Here is a 22,583-nt window from a genome sequence, read left to right as displayed (position 1 = left end):
AATAGTGGCATTAGCTTAGTGGCAACAGCAATGCAGGTTGCTAGTTACAAGGATAAGAATCCTGTGTATGTGGAGATGAGCTTTTACGGGGTTATTACTGAGATATGGCACCTTGATTACAATCTGTTGAAAATTCCAGTGTTTAAGTGTGATTGGGTTGATAGCAAAAAGGGCGTGAAAGTGGATGAGCTTGGTTTCACGCTAGTCGAGCTTGGAAGGATAGGCCACAAGTCTGATTCTTTTATTCTAGCTTCCCAGGCTAAGCAAGTTTTTTATGTAAAAGATCAACTTGATTCAAGGTGGTCAATTGTCCTTGAACCTCCTCAGCATCGGTATCCGTGCAGCGTGGATGATGATCTCAATGATTGTTTTGCCGAGCCTCAGGGATTTGATAGAGTATTGCCAGAAGTTGAATCATTAGATGAAACCGACGATCTTGTGTTACCTCCTGTGCGGGGAGATTGTGAAGGAATGTGGATCGATAATTAGTGATCAGTAGTCAAAATATCTCTATCTTTTTGTAGAGGACATATGAGATTATTCTATGTTGTTCTTTAATTGTCATAACTTGGTTTTCTCCCCTCTCGCTATATGTTTGTTGAAATGCTAAAAGTTAATTTCTAATTTTGTCAACTTGGATAGAATTACTATAGATGTTTGTGTTTAGTTTTTGACTGTTATATGCTTTTAACTTATGCTTGTACTTTTTGCTAGTTTTTTTTATTATTGTCTCTATAATCGTCATATCTTATTTTCTTTCAATTTCATGCAGGATGGATTCTGATGATAACCATCCTAGTAATGAGGACAATACTACACCGTCCTCGACAGACCCGAAATGCAAGAAAAGAAAGGGTCGAGGTGCAACAAGACTACCAGATGTCATAAAAGATAGAAGTTCAGGCATGCGAAAAGTCATTAAATATGACCACATGGGTCGGCCAACAGGGACGAATAGAGCAAAGTTTGCGAGTTATCTTGGAGTCCTAGCTCGCACTATGATCCCGCTATCTCACACATAGTGGTCTGAAGTGACGGACGATGTAAAAGAAAGACTGTGGGAAACTGTATCGGTAAGGATGAGTTATGTTTATGCCTCTCAATTCACCATCAAGTTTCATTGTATAATTTGAATTCTTTATTTGGTTAGGCGACATTCGATGTGGACCTAAGGAGTAAAAAAGGCGTTTTATCTTCTATCGCAACGTGTTTGAGGACATTTAGGAAATATCTGACCAAGCATATATATGCTAACAAATCAAATCCTATCATTCTCTCAAAACCACCAGAAGCTTATAGTTTTCTAGAGCAACAAGAATGGGATTCATTTGTCAAACGAAGACTTACCAAAGAATTTGAGGTACATCAAGTTAATTATCTTTTAGTTAGAGGTCAATGTGATGCAATTTAAATTATATTCCTATCTTATTTTGGTAAAGATTTCCTCGTGTTTTTGAAGGAGTTTCGTGGAGTGCAACAACGTAGACGAAAATGCAACTTATATGACCATAGACTTAGCCGAAAGGGTTACTTTGGGCTTGAAGAAGAAATTGTAAGTGTTTGTAGAATTAATTATTACTCCTAAACATATAATGTGGCTAATGTCATCATATGCACTACGTGTTTCAACCAATGGTCTTTGTAGGCTAATAAATCTGAAGAGGCGGTTGTGAGTGTGGATAGGAGTATTTCATGGAAAAAGGCTCGCCAAAATAAAAATGGAGAGTATGGTGATATCAAAACTAAGGAAAAAGCTGTGGAAATTGTAAGGAAAACTATGTCGCACTATCTTTAGAAGTTTTAAATGATTGAATGTTATATTGTTCATTTTCTTACATACTAATATACATTACAGGATGAGATAGCCAAACAGGTAGAAGATGGGACATTACAGACTCAAGGAAGTAATGACATCCTAACCATGGCATTAAGTGGTACTGAACGTGGTTGTGTAAGAGGTGTAGGAGGAAAGGTCACTCCAACCATGTACTTCCACGTGCCTAGACGTGGAAATCATTCACGTTGTGAGGAGAAGCAAAAGAGCCTGTTGCAAATTGTTTCTCAAATGCAAGTTCAGCTTGATGCAATAGCACAACATATGCCTGACACACCAAAATCCGATAATATTGGTTGAAACACTTTTAGAAGTGACAATCTCGGAAGTCCACAAGTTAATAATTTTGCAATGGACAATTGGGGGAGAACCAAGGAGGACATGTCACCTCCAAACCCCACACCAAAAGTCAAGAGGGTGCAACTTTTTATTAGCATTAAGTGTATTTTTTACCTTGTTCATGCGCTGTCATTTTTTGAATAGTGTCTAATTTCCTAACTTGTTTGTGGGGCAAGCAATGTAAACTGGCAGTAGGATCCATCAATAACATTGTTGCTCTTGGCATGACGTATGAGAAAGCGGTACCAAATGAAGAAGTTCATATGGTACCGCTAGAGGAGAGCAATGTGCGCGTGTCAATTGATGTTGTTAAAGTAGGAAAGGCCTTTCTTCCTATACCTATCCCTGAAGGGCTGCATTCCGTAGGGACGGCTACTGTAGGAGAGGCGGTTGGGTTTCATGTAGCATGGCCCAAAAGCCTTATATTGTTTGCCCCTGAGGTATACATATTATTATGGTTTTGTACATGTTGAATTTGAATTACTAGACTACAAATTAATTAGTATTGTCACTTATGGGGAAATGTTTGGATTAGGTTGGTTCGAAAAAACCTGGCATGTTTGGAGATGAGGTACAACGTGCTCTCCTAAAATTAAATTGCCTTACTTGGTTTACTATGGAAAATCTTTAACTTAGAGAGCTTTACTAGTATTTTTCTTTTAATGTTAAAAGTTGTTTATCCTTGTGCAGTCTGTCAATTTTTAATGTAGGCGACGCCAAAAAACCAAGATTGTAGAAATAATTTGGAGTTACCAAACATCAATAAGGTGCAACTTTATTACCATGAAGTTTATTTTTCACATCGTTCATGCATTGTCAATTTATGATTATTGTGATCTAATTTCCTATCTTTTTGTTGTAGAGCCAGCAATGTAGACTAGCAGTGGGATCAGTCAATAACATTGTTGCTCTTGGTACGATGTTTTGGAAGAGTGGACCGAATGAACTTCTTCATACAGTACCACTAGGTGAGGACCATATGCGCGTGTCAATTGATGTTGTGAAGGTAAAGGATGCCCTTCTTCCTATACCTATCTCCGAAGAGGTGGCTACTGTAGGAGATGCGGTTGGTTGGTTTGTAGCTTGGCCCAAAGACCTTATATTTTTTGCCCCTGAAGTACAATATCATTATGCTTTTTTCCATGTCGAATTTGAATTACTAGACTACTAATTAATTGTTACTTTATGAAATTTTTTGGCTTAGGTTGCTTCAAAAAAACCTAGCATGGTTGGGAATGAGGTATAACGTGCTATCTTAAAAGCTTTATGATGATTTCTTTTTATAAGCTAAGTTGGCTTACATTGGTTTTCTTTTTGGGAAATGTTTGGCTTAGGCTGTTTATAAAAAACCTCGCATGACTGGAAATAAGGTATAATGTGCTATCTTAAAAGGTTTATAATGATTTCTTTATGCGATTTAAGTTGGCTTACAATGGTTTACTTTGGAATTCCTTTCACGTAGAATGCTTTGAAACATCATGGAGTGGTTGGTCGTAAAGTGGTCGGCGATGAGGTAAAAAGTAACACTTTAAACTATTTATTACTATTTTTCGAAAAAAGTTGAGAGTAACTTGTACTTCTGCATTCTGTCCAATATGACTAGGTGACTTCAAAAAATGTGGAGTGGGAAAGTAATTTGGAATACATTGAGATATTTACCACATTGACCAAGCACACCGATAAGATGGAAGCTTTTCAAATTCCTATAGATGATGACATATTTGGTGCGGAGGTTGATGCAAAAAGTTGACATGGAGTACATATGTCATATGAAAGAAGTATCTGCTACATGCATAATGTTATACATAAGGTAAGAGTTATTGAATACATCTTTTAATGGTTGTAGAAGTATGTAGTGGTTATAAATTTTGTTTCATTCTTTTCCAGACAACTCTATTCGGGTATCAAGGTTTCCAATATGGATACAAGATTTGCATTTGTTAACCCTTGCTCACTTAGTAAAAATTATAAGACTAGTGAAGTTTCAAAGCCCGGAATGCTTGCAAGTCGACTTGAAGATGTCAAGAATGACCAATTGCTTTTGGTTCCTTGTAATATTGGGTAAGTTTCACAGATCTATACATTGTTCCTCTTAATTTGCTTTTGTTTTGTTCTATTTTTGCTTTTAGTATGCTTGTCTGGCTCTCTATTTCTGCTGTGTCTGTAGCAAAGCAAGAGTTATTGGTCATAGCTAATTATGTCTTGTTTCATATTAGGGTCCATTGGGTATTGTGTGTCATTGATTTGTCGTCTTCAACAGTGTACTACATGGATTCAATTAATAAGGAAGTCCACTCACCCTTTAAACTCTTGATTAAGACGTAAGTTTTTGGACTTTGAGCATTATTGTTTGAGCTCTTTTCCTAATCATATTATGTTGATAGTACTTACAAGTATTCCCTCCTTGAAGTGCATTCAAAATCTATGACAGCAGTAAGGGAGTACGGAGTAGTCGAATTATTAATTGGAAAACAGTCGAGGTATCAATGCAATCTCTCTCTTTTTGGGTTTTTTTGGAATTGTTTTTATGTTTTTTCTAATTGAAATTATCGTATTTGTCTACAGTGCCCGAAACAACCTACAAACGTGGAATGTGGGTTCTATGTAATGAAATACATGAAAGATTTGATTAGAGATGAGAGGATCTTAAGCAGAGGAAATGTAAGAGTTATTTTTAACTTGTATTTCAGTTCAATGGAAAAAAAACTTACACGAAAGCCGAAATTGATGAAGTGCGAGCCGAGTGGATAAAGTCCGTCATGAACGAAATATAATCAGCTTATATGTGTAAGTTAGCTCTTCATTTATTTGAGTGTACTGTGTGCTTGCTTTTCATTTATTTGAGTTTACTGTGTGCTTGCTCTGCTGTCCAGTTCTGAATTGTGGCTGCTTGTGATGGCTATTGTTCCTATCTACTGTTTTTCTATGGATTCTGTTCTGCTACTGCTTCGGTTGTGACACTAGTACGCTTAAGCTTAAGCGACTGTTGCTGTTGTTGTCATAGCTTTGTTGCTGTCTATTGAATAATGGCTCCCGATAGCTACTGCTACTGTTTTAGTTGCATGCAATCTGTCATGTAGCTTCTGGTATATGCTAGAATACTTTATGAGTTCTACATCTGTTTTGTTGCTGATGTTTCTATTGTGGTCATCATGGCAATAGTTAGCTGCTGCTGTAACGTTCTGTTTGATGCTGATCAGTATTGAAATGTTCTGGTATATGCTAGTATAACTGGACCTGTTGTTGCATTTGACCATGTGGGATGCTAATAGCTATAGGAAAATGAGTGAGACTAATTACCTGTTATGGGAAATTGAATTGTATCATACGCATTACCTATAGTTGTCTTTGTTCCACCTTATTTTCCTGTTGCATTTTTAAGAACCCTGACCTCATCTGATAAGGTGTTGAGTCTTACATCAGAAGTTTACATGGAAGATATATCTTGGGTTTAAAGTAGGAGCAAAGATCGTGATTTTGGGGTAGGGGTTGGAGTTTGTAACAACCGTATTTGTTTTGGAGTGTCTAGTCGCTTGGAAGCATGCACTTTGGATTTTGGGTATATAAGTAAATTTTTTAACCTTCAGCTGTTGCCATTGTATGAATTCTCCGGGTAGATGTCATTATGTATTGCACCTGTTAGAGGGGATGCTAGTTAAGCTTGATAATTCAGATCGTTAGTTCTGTTTGTGGTTGTAATCAGTCAGTTGGGAGTTGGTTAGAGAATGGATATATGGACAGCTTTATTTATATGAGGTGATAACTAATAAATTGAGTTATTGTTCTATTGGGAATTCAGTTGATAAATTTTTTTCCTTTAGGTACTGTGTGTGCGTTTGTGTGTGGGAATCCATTCACCTGTTGCTTTTGTACAACAGAGATGTCATTCTGGATTCAGCTGTTGCCATTACCTAGGCAATGTTACTTGGGACAAATTTGATCACATTTGTGTTCTAAATTTCGAGGGTAGATTTTGCAAAAACTGTTCTCCCGTTTTCCCTTGCCTTTTTGTTTTGTTGTGTTATTGTTCCTTCTTCTTTCCTTTACACTATAAGCTTCTATCCTAATTTTGGTGACACAATTGCTGGTATAACCTTCTATGTAATTTTATGATCAACTTTGTCTGCCACATCTCTAGGCGCATTTAGTGACCACTGCTTTACTATTAGTCTCACCTGTGCAGTCAAATAACCATCCTAATGGTAGTATTGAGAACTTCAAGGTTCAGTCAGTTGGCAGAGTTTGGTTCTAAAGATGTGTTTTCTGCTACTTTTTTCTTGGAGTTCTTGTTTGGTTCACATGGTGATCACCCCAGCATATGCGAGAGTACACCTCATTGTGATTCCTACTGTTAGTCACCAACCATATCTAGTCATGAGCAATAAGAGTGTGCACCTGCTGTTAACCTTTTGTGTGGGTCGGTATCTGGGTACGTTCATCCCATTAGGGTCACATTGCAAAGTTATGTTTCTTAATTCCATGAGTGTACATGTTCTGAAGATGTGGAGTGTTATTATAGAGTCTTATTGCAACAGTTACATACACTTATGAATTATGTACAATTTTTCATGACTTTGCTGCAACAACGTGAAAACAGGGACGAACAACTGGATATTTTACTCGGCATAAAGTTTTTGAAAGCTCTATATGAGGCATATTTAGTGTTTCTCGTAGGATATATGGGGATTTCTAATAATAGAGTTCTTCGTTTTACCCACGTAACTAACTTTAGGTCTCTAGATGGTTGGCTCCCTATCCTTGCCCTTGTCTTCTCCTATGGTTGCAGAAGTTGATGTTCCTTGTACGAATCCATTGTCTTGTTGAATGTCAACTTCAGATCCCAGTGCTTTGTGATATTGTAATGTTGAGTTTCAATTTGGCTAAGACATGATTTAGTAAGAATATAAACCCAGCTTGCGTGGTTTAGTTTCGGTTTAGGTTGGTACAAACTAGTTTAGTTTAGCCGAGGAAACTTCAGTTCTTGGATTAAGTGTTGTTCACTAAATCTTGGTTTTAGGCTATGGAAACATGGACATACATGAATATACTTTGCCATACTTGAATGTATATACAAACATATGTATGATATTTGATATGTAGCCATGCAGTAAGATACTTCATAGAAGGGAGAAGTGTCTTAGAGAGGCAAGCGTGAGGCGTGTGCGTCTCATGAAGGCCACCGATTTTGTAGTTTGTGATGCTCTATTTCCAATATCTTCTATTGTTCAAGTAGCAGATTTCTTTCGGTCCAATATCTCACCATTCGGTACTTAGCCAAATATGTATTGTGAGTTCTGTTGATCCTATTGTTGGCCAATGCAATCATGGTTGTCCAGCTTTATGATTTCATTGTGAAATATGACAAGGCTACTTTATGCCCGGATATGTGTTTTTATGAATGGTAATTTCAAGATCTTCTCTTGACTGCAGACTCGTGCTTTCAGTATGCTAATGTAGTTAGTTTTTTGCTTTTTTGTTTTCTGCTGGATTTAAGCATTAGAGTTCTTGATGTTGCTACTTTTTGTTTTCTGGTGGATTTAGGCATGCTCTGAGGGACGAAGTGCTTGAAATTGGCTTCAGAGAATGAAGAAGTGCTTGAAATTGGCTTCAAAGAATGAAGAATTCGTTGTAGCTTAGGACATAACTCCGTGCTTGTGGTTCAATTAGTTTTCTTTGTCCTTTTTATTGTTAAGCTTTTGTTCTGCATTTTTTATGCATTTTCAGAAATTTGATTGACGGTAGGTTAATTCAAATGTAGGCTTTCCGGCACGATGTTTCTATCTATGACCTGTTTTGTGCAAGATGCAATATCAGTTATGCATATTTCGTATTGCAATGTCTTTTGTTCTGGAGAAGATAGCTACGGGTTGAATACATATTTTACGTGTCTTTATTATTGGTTAGAGATTCGGGCATTCGGGCATTTTTTAAATGCACAAAAAAAAAAAAAGATAGCATCTTTCAATCACATTTCTAGACTGTGATGATAACAACATTTAATCACGGTTTTAGACGAAAACTGTGATCTAAAAAACAGAAAAGATCACACCTAACTATTTTCCATCTGATTTTTTAGACATGAAAGATCACAATGTTTGGTGGTGATTGTTATCTACATATAATCACGGTTTTTTAGGAAGAGTGTGATCAAAACTCGAAAAAAAACACGGAAATGAGTTTCCATCTCAGTTTTTCCTAGAAACGATCACGCTTTTTGGGTGTGATTGTTTCTATCTTTCAATCACGGTTTATAACCGTGATAAAAGAGAGTGACTTACAATCACACCCAGATCTATCACGGTAGGAGGAGTGTGATAGAAGACTAACTATCACTGTCAATAACTGTGATTGTTATGCTTTATTGTAGTAGTGTGTAGTGATGATAAGTAGTAAAAAAAACAAGACGAAAATGGACATATATATCTACTGCTGTTGTGAACTTCTAATTAGTTTTGTTGATTTTTTTTTTTGAAATAGCAAAATATTATTATTAATAAATTCGATAATTGGTGTTGTAATGCCTCGTGCTTTGCAAGTTCCGCGTGTTCATCGGTGTAATTGGTAGTCGGGAAGTTAATATACGTATGTTGTCTGTTCTTGTAGTGATGATAAGTAGTAAAAAAGAAAGACGAAAATGGACGTATCCACTATCGCTGTGAACTTCTAAGTTTTGTTGATTTTTTTTCTTCTGAAACAACAAAATATTATTATTAATAAACTCGATAATGGGTACATCGAGGGAGAAAGAAGAAGTGAAAAAATAGAATATACTAGCAAGAATATTGGGGGTGACATGACATGCCATGCAGCCACCACGCACCAGTACTGCAAAAAGAAGTTGGGTTGAGAAGAACAAAAACAGATTACATATACAACCATAAGATCAGCATACCAATCAGCTTCAGATCATATTCCATGTCTTAAATACTAAAGATTGATTGATTCATTCCAATTAACAATCACAGCTATAATTAAGCAGCAACCTCCCAACAGAGTATAGCATCAAACAAAAAATCCAGCAGCCGCAGGGAAAGACAAGTCACCTTACTAAAGTTAATTACTTCAAATTATATAAGCAGACAACATTGAAACCACATAGCAATTAATAATATATATCAGCACCAAGTCTTGACAACATCAACAGCAGCAACAAATCGATACTCACTAACCACACTAGTGTACGGCAGCAGAAAACTCCAAGTCATGACAGCATTAATTAATTAAGATATATATGAATTTGCGCATCGTCTTTTTTTTTTCTTTTCTTTTGTAGGTGCTTCAAATGAAATTGCAAGTATGGTATTCTGTCACCTCTGCCAGGGATTTGCCCCGTCGCACCATATTATTATCTATAGGAGACCTCACTACATCTATATCGGGACCAAAACTAAAACACCACCACGCATTAATGGTTTTAAGAGTATGTTTAGTCCCAATAAATAACTATGGAAACTTAGACATGAGTCTTGTCCAACATTTCAAGCCGGTTATGAATTCCAAACACTGAACCAGTCCCTTAATGGTCTGTTCACGTAAAGTCATTTTCAAAGCAGAAAGTGTAGGACCACCGCATGGTCGACTACATGCCCTTTGAGCTTTGAAACCAACCATACATGCTAGCACCATCGCATTGGCCAACTTACGACGTAAGTCTGTTCACGTCACGTTAAGACATTTTCAAAGCAGAAAATCTAGGACCACCGCATGATCCACTAGATCTCCTGCCTCCATCCTTAGCAGTGGTCCAAGCACGTAAGGTTGGTTTCAAAGCCCATAGGGGGTATAACTTCAATGACTCATCACCTCCACTCCTAAAATTAATCGAGGGTGAAAGAAGAAGTGAAGAAATAGAATACTAGCAAGAATATTGAGGGTCACATGACATGCCATGCAGCAGCCACCACGCACTAGTACTGCAAAAAGAAGTTGAGTTTGAGAAGAACAAAAACAGATTACATATACAACCGTAAGGTCAGCATACCAATCAGCTTCAGCCGGTTATGAATTCCAAACACTGAACCAGTCCCTTAATGGTCTGTTCACGTAAAGTCATTTTCAAAGCAGAAAGTGTAGGACCACCGCATGGTCGACTACATGCCCTTTGAGCTTTGAAACCAACCATACATGCTAGCACCATCGCATTGGCCAACTTACGACGTAAGTCTGTTCACGTCACGTTAAGGCATTTTCAAAGCAGAAAATCTAGGACCACCGCATGATCCACTAGATCTCCTAGCTCCATCCTTAGCAGTGGTCCAAGCACGTAAGGTTGGTTTCAAAGTCCATAGGGGGTATAACTTCAATGACTCATCACCTCCACTCCTAAAATTAATCGAGGGTGAAAGAAGAAGTGAAGAAATAGAATACTAGCAAGAATATTGGGGGTCACATGACATGCCATGCAGCAGCCACCACGCACTAGTACTGCAAAAAGAAGTTGAGTTTGAGAAGAACAAAAACAGATTACTACATATACAACCGTAAGGTCAGCATACCAATCAGCTTCAGATCATATTCCATGTCTTAAATACTAAGATTGATTCATTCATTCCAATTGACAATCACTGCTATAATTAAGCAGCAACCTCCCGACAAAGTACAGCATCAAACAAAAAATCCAGCAGTCGCAGAGAAAGACAAGTCACCGTAGTAAAGTTAATTACTTCAAATTATAAGCAGACAACATTGAAACCACATAGCAATTAATAATATATATCAGCACCAAGTCTTGACAACATCAACAGCAGCAACAGATCGATACTCACTAACCACACTGTACAGCAGCAGAAAACTCCAAGTCATGACAGCATTAATTAATTAAGATATATATGAATTAGCTAGCATCAAGTCTTGACAGCAATAATGACCCAGCACCCACAATGTGACATGGTTTGTGTCTAGGGAATTTCAATTAACATGGGCCAATACAAGTTGGAATTAACGTATGGGCAACTAACTCGTATAAACTTCAAAACTCAAGCCAGATCGAGAATGATAAGAAGAAGAAACACAAGCAGGCAGATAGAAAAAGCAATCCGAGAAAAAGCCGGCCTTCAAGGAAAACATACCTTGCGCGCATTTGTTGTATTGCATGATCTCTTGCATGCGCATTCTTTTCCCACAACACCCACCTCAATAATTTCTGTGTAATACCTAGGACTCAAGTTACTTGATGAATACAGAATACATGAAACCCAATATGGTGCAGCAAATGAAGGCGAAAAAGCATGAACCAAAGTTGGTTGTTCGGCTAAATAAAAGCCAAGTGGCTTACTATTTTTTTTGTTTTTATTCAAATTTTTTTTACATTTGTTAGTTTTTTTGTTAATCTTTTGGGAATTATTGCTTCGTCATGACAAGAGGAATTTAAAAAGTAAAAAATTACGACCGAAATCATTTTTTTATGGATAAAGACGAAAAAATTGGTTTATTAGCTTATTTTTGTCTTTATTCAAAAAAATTAAGTTTCATCGTAATTTTTTACTTTTTAGATTTCTCTCGTCATAACAAAACAATAATCCCCAAAAAATTGACGAAATTAACAAATGCAGAAAAAAAAATTGAATAAGAACAAAAAAATAAGCCACTTGACTTATTTAACCGATCGAACAACCGGTACTGTAAAAATATTTCCAACGGAATCTAATAAAGTACCAAAGTGACAGAAAATGGCGCGTGAATAACAATTACAAAGTTAGAAGGGAATTTTCTAAGCATGATTATACAAACTCATATCAACAATTACCAAAACATGCCAAGTGAAGGGATTCAAGGAAGTATCGATACCTCTTTGTCATCTTGGGCTAAGAATGCACTTCCTATTAAGAAAAGTAGACACAATAAAGAAGCTGGAGGAAAAAATTGTAGAATTTTATTTGTGGTTGAAAGTTGTTAGGTGTTTCTGGTAGTGCATTAATTGTTGAGAAATGTCAAGTTGTTTAAGGTAGTGAATAAGCTGTTATAGGTTTGTGAGTAGAATTACTGTAGCAAAAATATTTTTTGTTGATAACTTTTTTGTTAGTGAAAATAAGATGGTAAAATACTAAAACTTTTTTGTTAGTGGAAACGAAGCCTTAGTTGTGTTGTACAATGCATACATCCGAAGGATTAGTTTGGTTGGTGGCTGGTTTGGTCCTGGCACAATTGATTAGGGTTCGATTTTTAAAATTAGGTTGCAAAAAAAGTAATTTTTTTTTGAATTCTCTGATTTCGGTACGGATCGCCTGCCTTTGAGAGGACGGGAGAAAAAATAAGTATAGATGAGCATAAATTAGTCTGGACTTTCCAAACATCGAAAAAAGAAGTTGTACATACCTTATCTGTTTTGATCAAATGAAAATAATGTTGAGAGTTCAAAAACAAAAAATGAAGATAATGTTGACAGATGCGCGCGCGCGCGCGCACACATATATATATATATATATATATATATATACTAAAAAAAAGCCACTTTAATTTCTGATGCGTCATGACTTTGACACAATGGCCTCCGACAACAACAATTGATGTGGATAAATTTTTGGGTGCCCGAGCGGTACCATGGTATCCTTCGACGATTCAGACCGTCCAAACATGTTTTGGATGGTCTGGATTTTAAAGAGAGAAAAAAAGGAAAAAAAAAAAACAGTGGGTTGAGAGAAGAGAGGAAATATAATTAAACCGTCTAAAACATGTTCGAACAGTCCAAATTACCTATAGGCACTGCGACATGTACTCGCTTGGCAACCTAAAAAACTTCTCATTGACGTGAGAGTCGGGTCCCATAATTGAAGAAATACTAAGAAGTAAATAAACTTTATTTGGTGGGCTCCCAATCATGGTACAAGCCTGCCCACGGCCCAGTCACCCTCAAACGTGTCCATTCTTTCTTCCGAAATCCTATGTGAAAAGAAATTTTATCCAGAATACACTATTTATGATTGGTCATAAAATACCGACGTATTTATGACTAGTCGTAAATAATATATTCCGGATTATTTTCGGGTAAAATTTCTTTGAACCTAGCATCTTCGCTTCTTTCTTTAAATGTGGCTTCGGCTTCTCTACAGCCACACACGTGTCATTCCCTGCCAAATGTGAATCTATGAGTGGGTGGAAGTAGTGGGCGGGCGGTCCATGTTGGGGAGCCCCGTTGGTTTCACACTTGGGAGGAGTTCTTCAATCACAAAGGTTATCATTTGGAGTGTGGTTTTGCTTGAAAAGTCTTCAGTTGCCAAGTTGTCTTCCATGGGCTACTTTAATTCAGGATGGAAATCTAACACCAAACCAATGATATGACGGGTTGTTTTCAAACTTTCTGTGGTTGGATGACACAGCAGCCTTGACTTTTCGGGAGCTTAAAATGAAGGAAAAATAACGGTTAATGACGTGTTTTGATATTAATATCCGCTAAGGATATTTTCAGCATTAACAAATATTTTCAGCATGTTCTTGATGAGTATTAATTATCAAAACACGTCCTGGGTCGTCATTTTCCTTAAAATGAAAATTAAAAATAGGACCTATTTTGTTGGACTATAATAAGGGATAAAAAAGTAAGAGGGACCCTTACAATTCAGAATTTTTTAGTGGCCTAAAGCGACTACAACACTTGCTTTAGCTCAGGACTTGCTCTGTTGGACAATGCATATGTTCGAGTCCTTATACCCCTTTATTGAGGCTAAACATACTCCTAACACCACATACACGTGGTTGGACATTAGCATCGCTCCTAACATTGGTGCGGTGGGGTCCCTTCCAGATAACAGTTTGGTATGACGGGACAATATACTATCTGGTGGAAGTAATAGGTTACCATTCCTACACTTCCAATTTTTTTTTGATAGGCTTATAAAATTTTTTTTGGATAAGCTACCCACACGTCAATTAGTGTTTAATTCTATTAGTGCACCGAAAAAAATAAGAAATTTAATGCCAAAAAATAAAAACAAAGTATTAATTCTTCGAGCTTTTGAACAACGTGATTCTTCCTTCTTTGCAAAGATCTTTGAAAATTGAAATTTAATATATTCCAAAATAAATCTAAGAACTCGTTTCATAGATATTTCAGATATGGTGTATTTTTTGTCTAGTGGTTAGGCTACCCCCATGATTTTAGGTAAGTTAGATGATTTCTTCTGGCTGAATAGAGAAGGCAATATGAACGATTTTTGGTGCCAAAAAAGATAAGAAAATCATTTCTATAGCCATCGCAAACACAATTTGAGGTGACAAATAAAAAAGAGAGAAGAAAATAAAACAATTACTATTTTCTATTAACAAATTTAGGTCAAACCATATTTTTTATTACTACATAAAGAAAGAAAATAATTTTTAACGGGATCATGCAATTCGACACAGTGAGCTCGCAAAGTCTTAAATTACTAATGCTTATGTTCTAAGGTACTGTATACGTCAAAGACATTCATCAACATGGTTGTAGGCTTGTAGCCACTTTTTTTTTTTTTAAATTTTTTCGACGTCAAGGGAATCTAGGCCAACTTACGGACACCTCGACTATTCCCTTACCCGGTCAGATCAAATACGTGTCATCTATGCCGAGACTATAGAATTCACAAGAAATTGCTTCATTCTAACCTGACCCCAAGAATTGAAACCCTGGTTAATTGAGTTGTTTTAGAGACGGATATAATTGGGTGTGACCAGTATTTGAGCCTCACATAACCCCACGTTTTGCCGGAAAAAAAAAAGTATTACATAAAACCAGTCCATTATCCATATTTTTTATTTGGGTTTCTTAAAAAGAGTTCTACTCAAACTTAAATAGTAAAAATATTTGAATGCTCCTAAAACTTGGGATTTTGGGAATGCGTGGGCCTTGGGGGTGGGCCGGCCCTGGTCGTGAGTTATCGACGTTGAAATTGTTGTCGAATGGACGAGAACATACGAGGTCCTAGGTGGTCCTGTGTGTGCTGGAAAGATACTGGTCCAATTAGGATGCTAAATAAATAGGACCACGTACATAATCTACGAATAGAAATAAATGAAAAACCTACGAAAATTGAAGGGTAATATACTAAAGTGACAAGACCCCGCATATTTACCAAGCTCGAAAAATATAGGTGGAATTTGGTTTTGTTGTTAATGAAATTTTTCTCAACTTTTGGGTAAAAATCAAGATAATGAATGCCGGCACGGCGGTGAATAATGCTTCTATACGTGTTGGGTGTTAAAATATTTCACGGGAAGAAATGTTTAACTTAAAGAAATATGTTGAGATGGAGGTCGTTGCTTTTGCTGAGTTGGATCATGAGGATGGATTTGCTAAGATCGTGGAGGACTCATCCTTTTTTTCATCTTGTATCCATTGCTTTGTGTACCTGATTTTTGAGCTAGGTTTTTTTGCAGTGTTGTGGTTTTTGTTCGATTTGGTTGCACGTAGGTAGTTTAGCGAGGGTGCTGGCTCTGGTTATGTTCTCACTTGTTTTCTGCTTAGTTTTGGTTTGGCTTATCTTTGTTATTGTAGGTGCTTGATGGTTTGTTTTTGAAGTTTGGAGGTGTTTTGGTAGCTAGGTTTGGACGTTTCTTTCCGGTGGTTCTATTTGTTTTGGTCCGTTTAATCTTTGTGCTTCTTTTTAAAGATTAATGAATTTATTTTGCCGGAAAATCTAACAAGCAAAAGTATGTATTATCATGATTGGTACTCTTTGAAGTGGCGAGTCTTGATTCTAATAGTAATAGTGATTTAGATCTTGGGTATATATATTTACATATGGATGAATTAACAAAAGGAAAAATTAAAGTGAAATAATTCGTGAACCAAAAATTTTCATTTGCTTTTCTTTGCATCCTATGCGAATTTCTACAAATTATCAAAATATTTGACTTAGTAGAAATGTAGAATCACATGCATAACCCCTATGTGAACCTATCCAATACTAAGTCGGTGCTGACTTGATGACTTAATCCTCAAAAAAGGTTGATGACTTAATCCTCAAAAAAGTCTATCCAGCAACGAGAGAGAGAGAGAGAGAGAGAGAGAGAGAGAGAGAGAGAGAGAGAGAGTTTTTTTAAACAGAAGAGAGAGAGAGAGAGTTCATAAGAAACCATTTCAGAGTTCGTAAGAAAACACCCCAAGGATTGAAGAAATCTACTACTCTTTTTGGCTTTTAGGGGGCCATTAGTCTGGGGACAAAGCAAATTAATTTGCTATAGACATTCTAACTAAACTTTATTCACCACACGTGTCGTGTCATATCTTTTGTGTTCACACACACAATACATGCAGATACTGTAATACTATATTTGATTATATATTATTATATTTCGCATTATTATACAGTTTGATATATTCCACCCGATACATTGTCTAACGTCTTCGATCATTGATTACGTCTTCACATGCAAATACTAAAATATGCGGGATCCATCGCTTTTCAAGAATAATGAGATGTATTATGCCACACAAGAAGTCATACAGGAGGTGAATGAAATTTGTCGAATTTTGTGATAATATTTCAAGAGCGAACTACTCTGCCGAAAGTCATGTCACAATTTAATTCCAAGCTAATTAAATTAGCCACCATGTAAGTAAATGTATAAAAGCAACGTTGTATATCATTTTTCCATCATTCGGTTCGATAAAATTACAAATTTACCGAACATCCATCAGAGAGATAGAGATGGAGAGAGTGATTAATTTGATAGAGATGTCTTTCTTTTTGTATTTTTTTTTTTGTTCTATGACCATATATAATCTTAGCAAAAAAAAAGCGATCTATATTTCAGAAATATATCAAAACAATACCCAATCAATATAATTTGTTGCGTAACTAATGTTCTCAACGGATTCTAAAAAGTGAATTTCAAATCATCAAATCAAGTATCATACCGTACTCCTTTTTAACAAGTCTGTACGTAGTATGTGTAAATATTTGTTTGCAGCCAATATAGTATGTTTTATGAGTGCATGATTTGTAGTGCCCGATGCCTAATAAAAAAAAGTGTGCCCTTAAATTTTGGTTTTAAGCCTCGCGTAACCCCACGTTTTGCCAAAAACGAAGAAGAAGTTTATATAACCAGTCGATCATCCATGTTTTTTATTTGGGTTTCTTAAAAAGAGTCTACTCAAATCCAAGTAATAAAAATATTTGAGTGCCCCTAAAATTTGGGATTTTGGAAATGCCCAAGGCCAAGGCCTCGAGAAATTTTTCAATGCTGGGTGGGTACCAAGTCACTCGGTTGACGTGGTGGTCGAGCGGACACACCCGAGCCGTCCAAAAGTGTATTGGATGAACCAGATTGAAACACTCTCTCTCCTCTTTTTTTTTTCAAATCCGAGCCGCATAAATCCAAAATGGATGACCTGAATGCACCGAGCGAACACCACATGATACCTGCTCAGCATTGAAAAATTTCTCCTTGGCCGCTTGGGCCTAGGGGGTGGGCCGACTCTTTATTCGTGAGTTATCGTAGAAATCGTTGTCGAATGGACAACGTACATAACCTACGAAAAGAAATAATTGAAAAATGACAGTATATAGTATTGGCAAATGCTAACCTCCCCAGTATGGGCCGAGGATTAGTGGGCCCAATTATTAAAATTTGACAAACTTTTCTGAAATGACAAGTTCCTTTGGAAGCAAATGACAAAATTAGTCTCTAGAAGACTTTCCTCCAACCAGGATCCAAATTCTCCCTTCTCTCTCCTCCAACCAGGACTCTCTCTCTCTCTCTCTACATATCTTATAGGAGTATATTAAATTCGACTGGTGAAAGAATAAATTTGCTAACGAGTGAAAGAATAAATTTGCTAACGAAACCATTGTAGATTACGTATCTTTATTTAATTTTTTTCATATTTATTAGTTTTGTGCCAAATTTTTATGCATTAATTAGTAATGAACGGAGATTGACTAAAACAATATTTGTTGACAATTTTTTTGTTAGTTAAAACAGGATGGTAAAATGATGAAAGTTTTTTGTTGGTAGAAAAGAGATGGTAATTCTTCAAAAAGGAAATTTTGTGAAAAATTTATATCCAACTCAATTAATTAGTAATGAATGGAGAGATCCCAAATAATCTCTAATTCCATTTCAAAGCAATGTAGGACAACTAATCAAAAACTATTTTTTTACTATCAATAAAAAATAATTGCTTAGCCAAAAAAAAAATTCACTAGAAAAATGTTTATTAATCCCCAATATCCCTAATTTTTGTACTTTTGGTTTTTAGCATTTTGTTTGTTTATTTTTGAATTTTTATTAGATTCAGGATATTCTTATTATTTTTGGATTAATCATATGTTTCGATGCCAAAAGTCTAAAAAGGTAAAAAAAAATAAAAAAAATTGACTAAAACAATAAAATCAGCAAGTACGAGTGAAGTAGAGTGGAGTTGGCCTTACTTACATACTCTCATGCACATGGGCATGGTTTAATGAATGGACTTAAATAAAAATTAAATTACGCTAAAACATGAATTTTTTCTACATTGATATATATTTTAGTATTATTTTCCATTTTCTTTTGTCGAAATAAATAATTAATTCCAAATATTACGAAAAAATCTAAACAAAAAGTTAAAAAAATAAAAAAAATACCATACTAAAATTTGAGTGTTAACTATCCAAATAGACGATGGAGAAGTAAATGCAAATTTCTCCGTAAATAAATTGTGTTTTAAAAAAAAGGATATAAAGATTCTCATTCTCTACACTTTTCTTGTGGAACAGTTGATTTTGGCTTGTGAATAGGGTTGGGAGAAATATTGATCAAAACTAGAGGGTAAAAATGTAATTTACAATGTAATCTATAATTGCATCGATAAACTAAAAAGCACAAAATTAATCTCTGCCGACTGGGCCAACGTTAATAGGACCGATATAGTATTAGTATGAAAGTGACAATACTCGCATCTCTATCAAGCTCAAGAAAAATAGGTAGATTTTGGTTTTGTTGTTAATGAACTTTTTCTTAACTTCTGGGTAAAAATCATAGCAATAAAGAATGCTGGTAAGGCGGTGAATAATGCTCCTACATGTATTGAGTGTTAAAATATTTCACGGGGAAAAATGTTTAACTTGAAGAAATATGTTGAGATGGAGGATGTTGCTTTTGCTGAGTTGGATCATGAGGATGAGTTTGCTTAGATCATGGAGGACTCGTCACTTTCTTTAGAGTTTTAGTACGTCGTCTCGTATCCATTGCTCGTGTACCTGATTTTTGATCGAGTGAGGTTTTTTTTTTTTTTTTTTTGTAGGGGTTGTGGTTTTTGTTCGATTTGGTTGTACGTAGGTAGTTTAGCGAGGGTGCTGGCTTTGGTTGTGTTCTCAATTGTTTTCTGCTTTGGTTTAGTTTAGTTGTTCTCTGTTGTTGTATGTGCTTGATGGTTGGTTATTGAGGTTTGGAGGTGTTTTGGTAGCTAGGTTTGGATGTTTCTTTCCGGTAGTTCTTTATGTTTTGGTGGGACCTTCCTTTTGTGGGTTTTGGGTGGCGGATGTCATTATGTCATTGTTCCGTTTAATCTTAGTGCATCTTTTTTAAAGATTAATGAATTTATTTTGTCTAAAAATCCTAACAAGCAAAAGCATATATTACCGTGATTGGTACTCCTTGAAGTGGTGAGTCTTGATTCAAATAGTAATAGGGATTTGGATCTTGGGTATATTTACACATGGATGAATTAACAAAAGGAAAAATTAAAGTGAAATAATTCGTGAACCAAAATTTTTCATTTGCTTTTCTTTGCATCCTATGCGAATTCTACAAATTATCCAAATATTTGACTTAGTAGAAATGTAGAATCACATGCATAACCGTACCCCTATGTGGACCTATCCAATAGTAAGTCGCACTACAACAAAATGGCATAAAGATTACAATCCAAAAACTAAAAAGATTTCACTTTTTGTAAAAGCGTAATAACATTTTATAGACTATAGTTTTAATCTCAGTTATACAAAAAAACTGAGATGAAAAGATTTTTTAGTCTCAGTATTTAAAAATTGAGATTGTAACTTCAAGAATAGATCTCGTGAAGAATTTTAGAAATCACTCAGACATTTAACCTAATTATCTCAAGTACAGAATTCAGAAAAGAGAGAGCAAATAGATAGATAGATAGAAAGAGAGGGATCCGGGGGCTCTGCTGCCCGGGGGCGCAGTAGCCCCTACCCAGCATGCCCAAACGGCACCGTTTGGTTTTAAAAAAAATTTCCTAACCATCAACTTGCAATTCTATGGAGCAGAAATGTGATTATGAGAGCTCTAGAGACAAAATTTGATTATGTCTCTTTAGAATAATATCATCAGAATAATAAGATCTTCACATCCGTACAAACGGATTAAAAATTAAAGCACTTAATTTTTTAACTATATTTTTTAATATATAAACCGTCTCAAAAAATTAAGTGTGTAAATTTTCACTTCATTTGAATCAGTGCAAAAATCTTGTTAATATGATCAGAATAACAAGATTTTTGCACCGATTCAAACGGGGTGAAAATTTTTACACTTAATTTTTTTAGACTGTTTATATATTAAAAAATATAGTTAAAAAATTAAGTGCTTTAATTTTTAATCCGTTTGTACGGGTGTGAAGATCTTATTATTCTGATCATATTATTCTAAAGAGACATAATCAAATTTTGTCTCTGGGGCACTTATAATTACATTTCTGCTCCATAGAATTGCAAGTTGATGGTTTGAAAATTTTTTTTAAAACCAAACGGTGCCGTTTGGGCATGCCGGGTAAGGGCTACTGCGCCCCCGGGCAGCAGAGCCCCCGGATCCGAAAGAGAGAGAGGAATCATCGGATCTCAAAATGTTATTCAATTTTGCTCAATGTTTACAAAGATGCGTCATCCTTCTTGATTTTATACAACAGACGCACTAACTAACCACACAAGCCAGCACTTACTGACAAACTTAACAAACTAAACCTTGGTCAAAACTGAAACTAATCACTGGACAAATCTACTGACGTGGACTTCTCTTGGGAGTTAGAATCTGAAAAATCCTAGCTCGCCTAAGTATGTAAATATTTGCTATGTTTGATCTCTTTGATAAATCTACCCACCAATCAATAAATAAATCAGTCGCATGAAAGGAAGCAATAAATAGATAATGCCAGGATATACGTGGAAAACTCCAAATACGGGTAAAAACTACTGAAATGAATCAAATCACTATAATCATTGTGCAGTTATTGATATATCTACCCAAACGAAGTAAATTCTCACAACGTTCTAAGTATTACCAGCCGAGTCACACGTACACCACACCCAGTGATTGACTGCCGCCGCCTTGAATCCTCAAGCCTTTCAATACTCTTCCGGAAATCCACCGAAAGCGAATCAAACTAAGTTGATTTGATAAAGTGAAAACTTCTTGGAGTTATCGTTGTGTATCAATGATCAAGAGATCCCATTTTATACTCCAAGACACAAAAATATACAACATCCTCTTCAACGCATATTCTTATAGCTCACGGCTTCCCCACGTACCCAAGAATAAAGGAGGCCACCCTGTTTCTTTCTTGTTCCGTTCACCTTTTTGTAATTAGGAATGAAAGCACCCCTCATTTTATAGCCTAACGAGTTCACCTCATTTTATAGCCTAAGGAGACACATGTCCTTGTATGGAAATAAACCTTTCAGGCCTCTGATTAATGTTGTGGCTTCAAAGACCGACTTGCCATCAAATCGTAAATTAATCTAAAAAATTCTTTTTCCTTTTCTCACCCCAGCAAATGATTTGCCGATATATCAATTCATGTGCAGCAAATCTTTTCCATGAGCACGAAATTTTTTTTCTCAATACTTTCACGAACCGACGTAGTAATAACTTGACTAACGTTTACTGCTCTCAAATACAAAATAATATTGATTTCTTTCCACTTCCTAAACAGACACTCTAGGAATAAATAAAAAATAAATTACAACTCTATATTATGGGATACACGCCAATATGTGTTTTGTCATGAAATTGCCAAATAAGACACACCACGAAATATAGACCTTACAGAATCAGCTGTGTTCATTACTCTTACATCTTTCTACAAACTCATGGGAGGGTTACCTACCATGAGTTTGGCCGCAACAACTGGAATTTGAAAACACTTAAAGCCTTGGTAAAGATATCAGCAAGTTGTGCTTCTAAATTGATATGATATAAAATAATGTGATTGCTCAACACTTGTGTAGACACCCAATCTGGACCTCGGAGGTTCTTTGAATGTCTCGATGATGAAATAAAGGAAACAATATCTTTGAAAACTTGAATAAAGGACTTGCTTAATCCAAAAGCCTAAACAAACCAAATCAAACCAAACCGAGCCTTACGTCCCAATCACTTGAGGTCGGCTACATAAATCAATTTCCTCCATAGAGCTCTGTCAAGGGCCACTTATTCACACAGACCCATTATAGTTATATCTTTGCGCACTATAGCATATAATGTCAATTTAGGT

General features: G+C 35.9%; 2 protein-coding genes and 1 long non-coding RNA gene across 8 annotated transcripts; all 3 read left to right on the top strand.

The window, feature by feature from the left end:
- The first annotated feature begins 30 nt into the window (after positions 1-30).
- LOC131309621 (uncharacterized) lies at positions 31-2,249 on the top strand. The gene is made up of 6 exons (XM_058336229.1): positions 31-473; positions 773-914; positions 1,151-1,360; positions 1,460-1,552; positions 1,646-1,765; positions 1,856-2,249. The coding sequence occupies exons 1-6, from the start codon at positions 31-33 to the stop codon at positions 2,132-2,134; spliced, it is 1,287 nt and encodes a 428-aa protein (XP_058192212.1). The 3' UTR covers positions 2,135-2,249.
- A 77-nt stretch (positions 2,250-2,326) lies between these two features.
- Positions 2,327-4,839, top strand: LOC131311701 (uncharacterized). 6 transcript variants are annotated; one of them, XM_058339257.1, is made up of 12 exons: positions 2,328-2,613; positions 2,709-2,744; positions 2,884-2,940; positions 3,036-3,290; positions 3,378-3,413; positions 3,508-3,543; positions 3,636-3,686; positions 3,777-3,983; positions 4,061-4,234; positions 4,434-4,494; positions 4,608-4,653; positions 4,739-4,839. In XM_058339257.1, exons 1-8 carry the CDS (start codon positions 2,398-2,400, stop codon positions 3,921-3,923), a joined length of 834 nt encoding a protein of 277 aa, XP_058195240.1. In that variant the 5' UTR covers positions 2,328-2,397; the 3' UTR covers positions 3,924-3,983; positions 4,061-4,234; positions 4,434-4,494; positions 4,608-4,653; positions 4,739-4,839. The 6 variants fall into 6 exon arrangements, with proteins under 6 accessions (XP_058195242.1, XP_058195240.1, XP_058195236.1 ...); XM_058339253.1 differs by having other exon boundaries at positions 4,584-4,653; XM_058339254.1 differs by having other exon boundaries at positions 4,390-4,494.
- Positions 4,840-5,007: 168 nt separating this feature from the next.
- LOC131311708 (uncharacterized) lies at positions 5,008-8,000 on the top strand. The gene is made up of 2 exons (XR_009195543.1): positions 5,008-6,455; positions 7,674-8,000. It is a non-coding gene; the product is annotated as an uncharacterized LOC131311708 (long non-coding RNA).
- The last annotated feature ends 14,583 nt before the right edge of the window (positions 8,001-22,583 follow it).

The sequence above is a fragment of the Rhododendron vialii genome, chromosome 12a, assembly GCF_030253575.1.
Source record: "Rhododendron vialii isolate Sample 1 chromosome 12a, ASM3025357v1".
NCBI lineage: Eukaryota > Viridiplantae > Streptophyta > Magnoliopsida > Ericales > Ericaceae > Rhododendron > Rhododendron vialii.
The sequence above is the reverse complement of the archived record's forward strand: the minus strand, read 5'-3'. Positions and strand labels throughout refer to the sequence as shown.

Excerpts from the sequence above, each read along its gene's own strand:
- LOC131311701 (XM_058339257.1), top strand. The coding sequence starts at position 2,398 with ATGACGTATGAGAAAGCGGTACCAAATGAAGAAGTTCATATGGTACCG. Across the intron at positions 2,745-2,883 it reads CTGGCATGTTTGGAGATGAG|GCGACGCCAAAAAACCAAGA; the intron begins GTACAACGTGCT and ends TTTTTAATGTAG. Across the intron at positions 2,941-3,035 it reads AGTTACCAAACATCAATAAG|AGCCAGCAATGTAGACTAGC; the intron begins GTGCAACTTTAT and ends TTTTTGTTGTAG.
- LOC131309621 (XM_058336229.1), top strand. The coding sequence starts at position 31 with ATGCAGGTTGCTAGTTACAAGGATAAGAATCCTGTGTATGTGGAGATG. Across the intron at positions 1,361-1,459 it reads GACTTACCAAAGAATTTGAG|GAGTTTCGTGGAGTGCAACA; the intron begins GTACATCAAGTT and ends GTGTTTTTGAAG. Across the intron at positions 1,766-1,855 it reads AGGAAAAAGCTGTGGAAATT|GATGAGATAGCCAAACAGGT; the intron begins GTAAGGAAAACT and ends TATACATTACAG.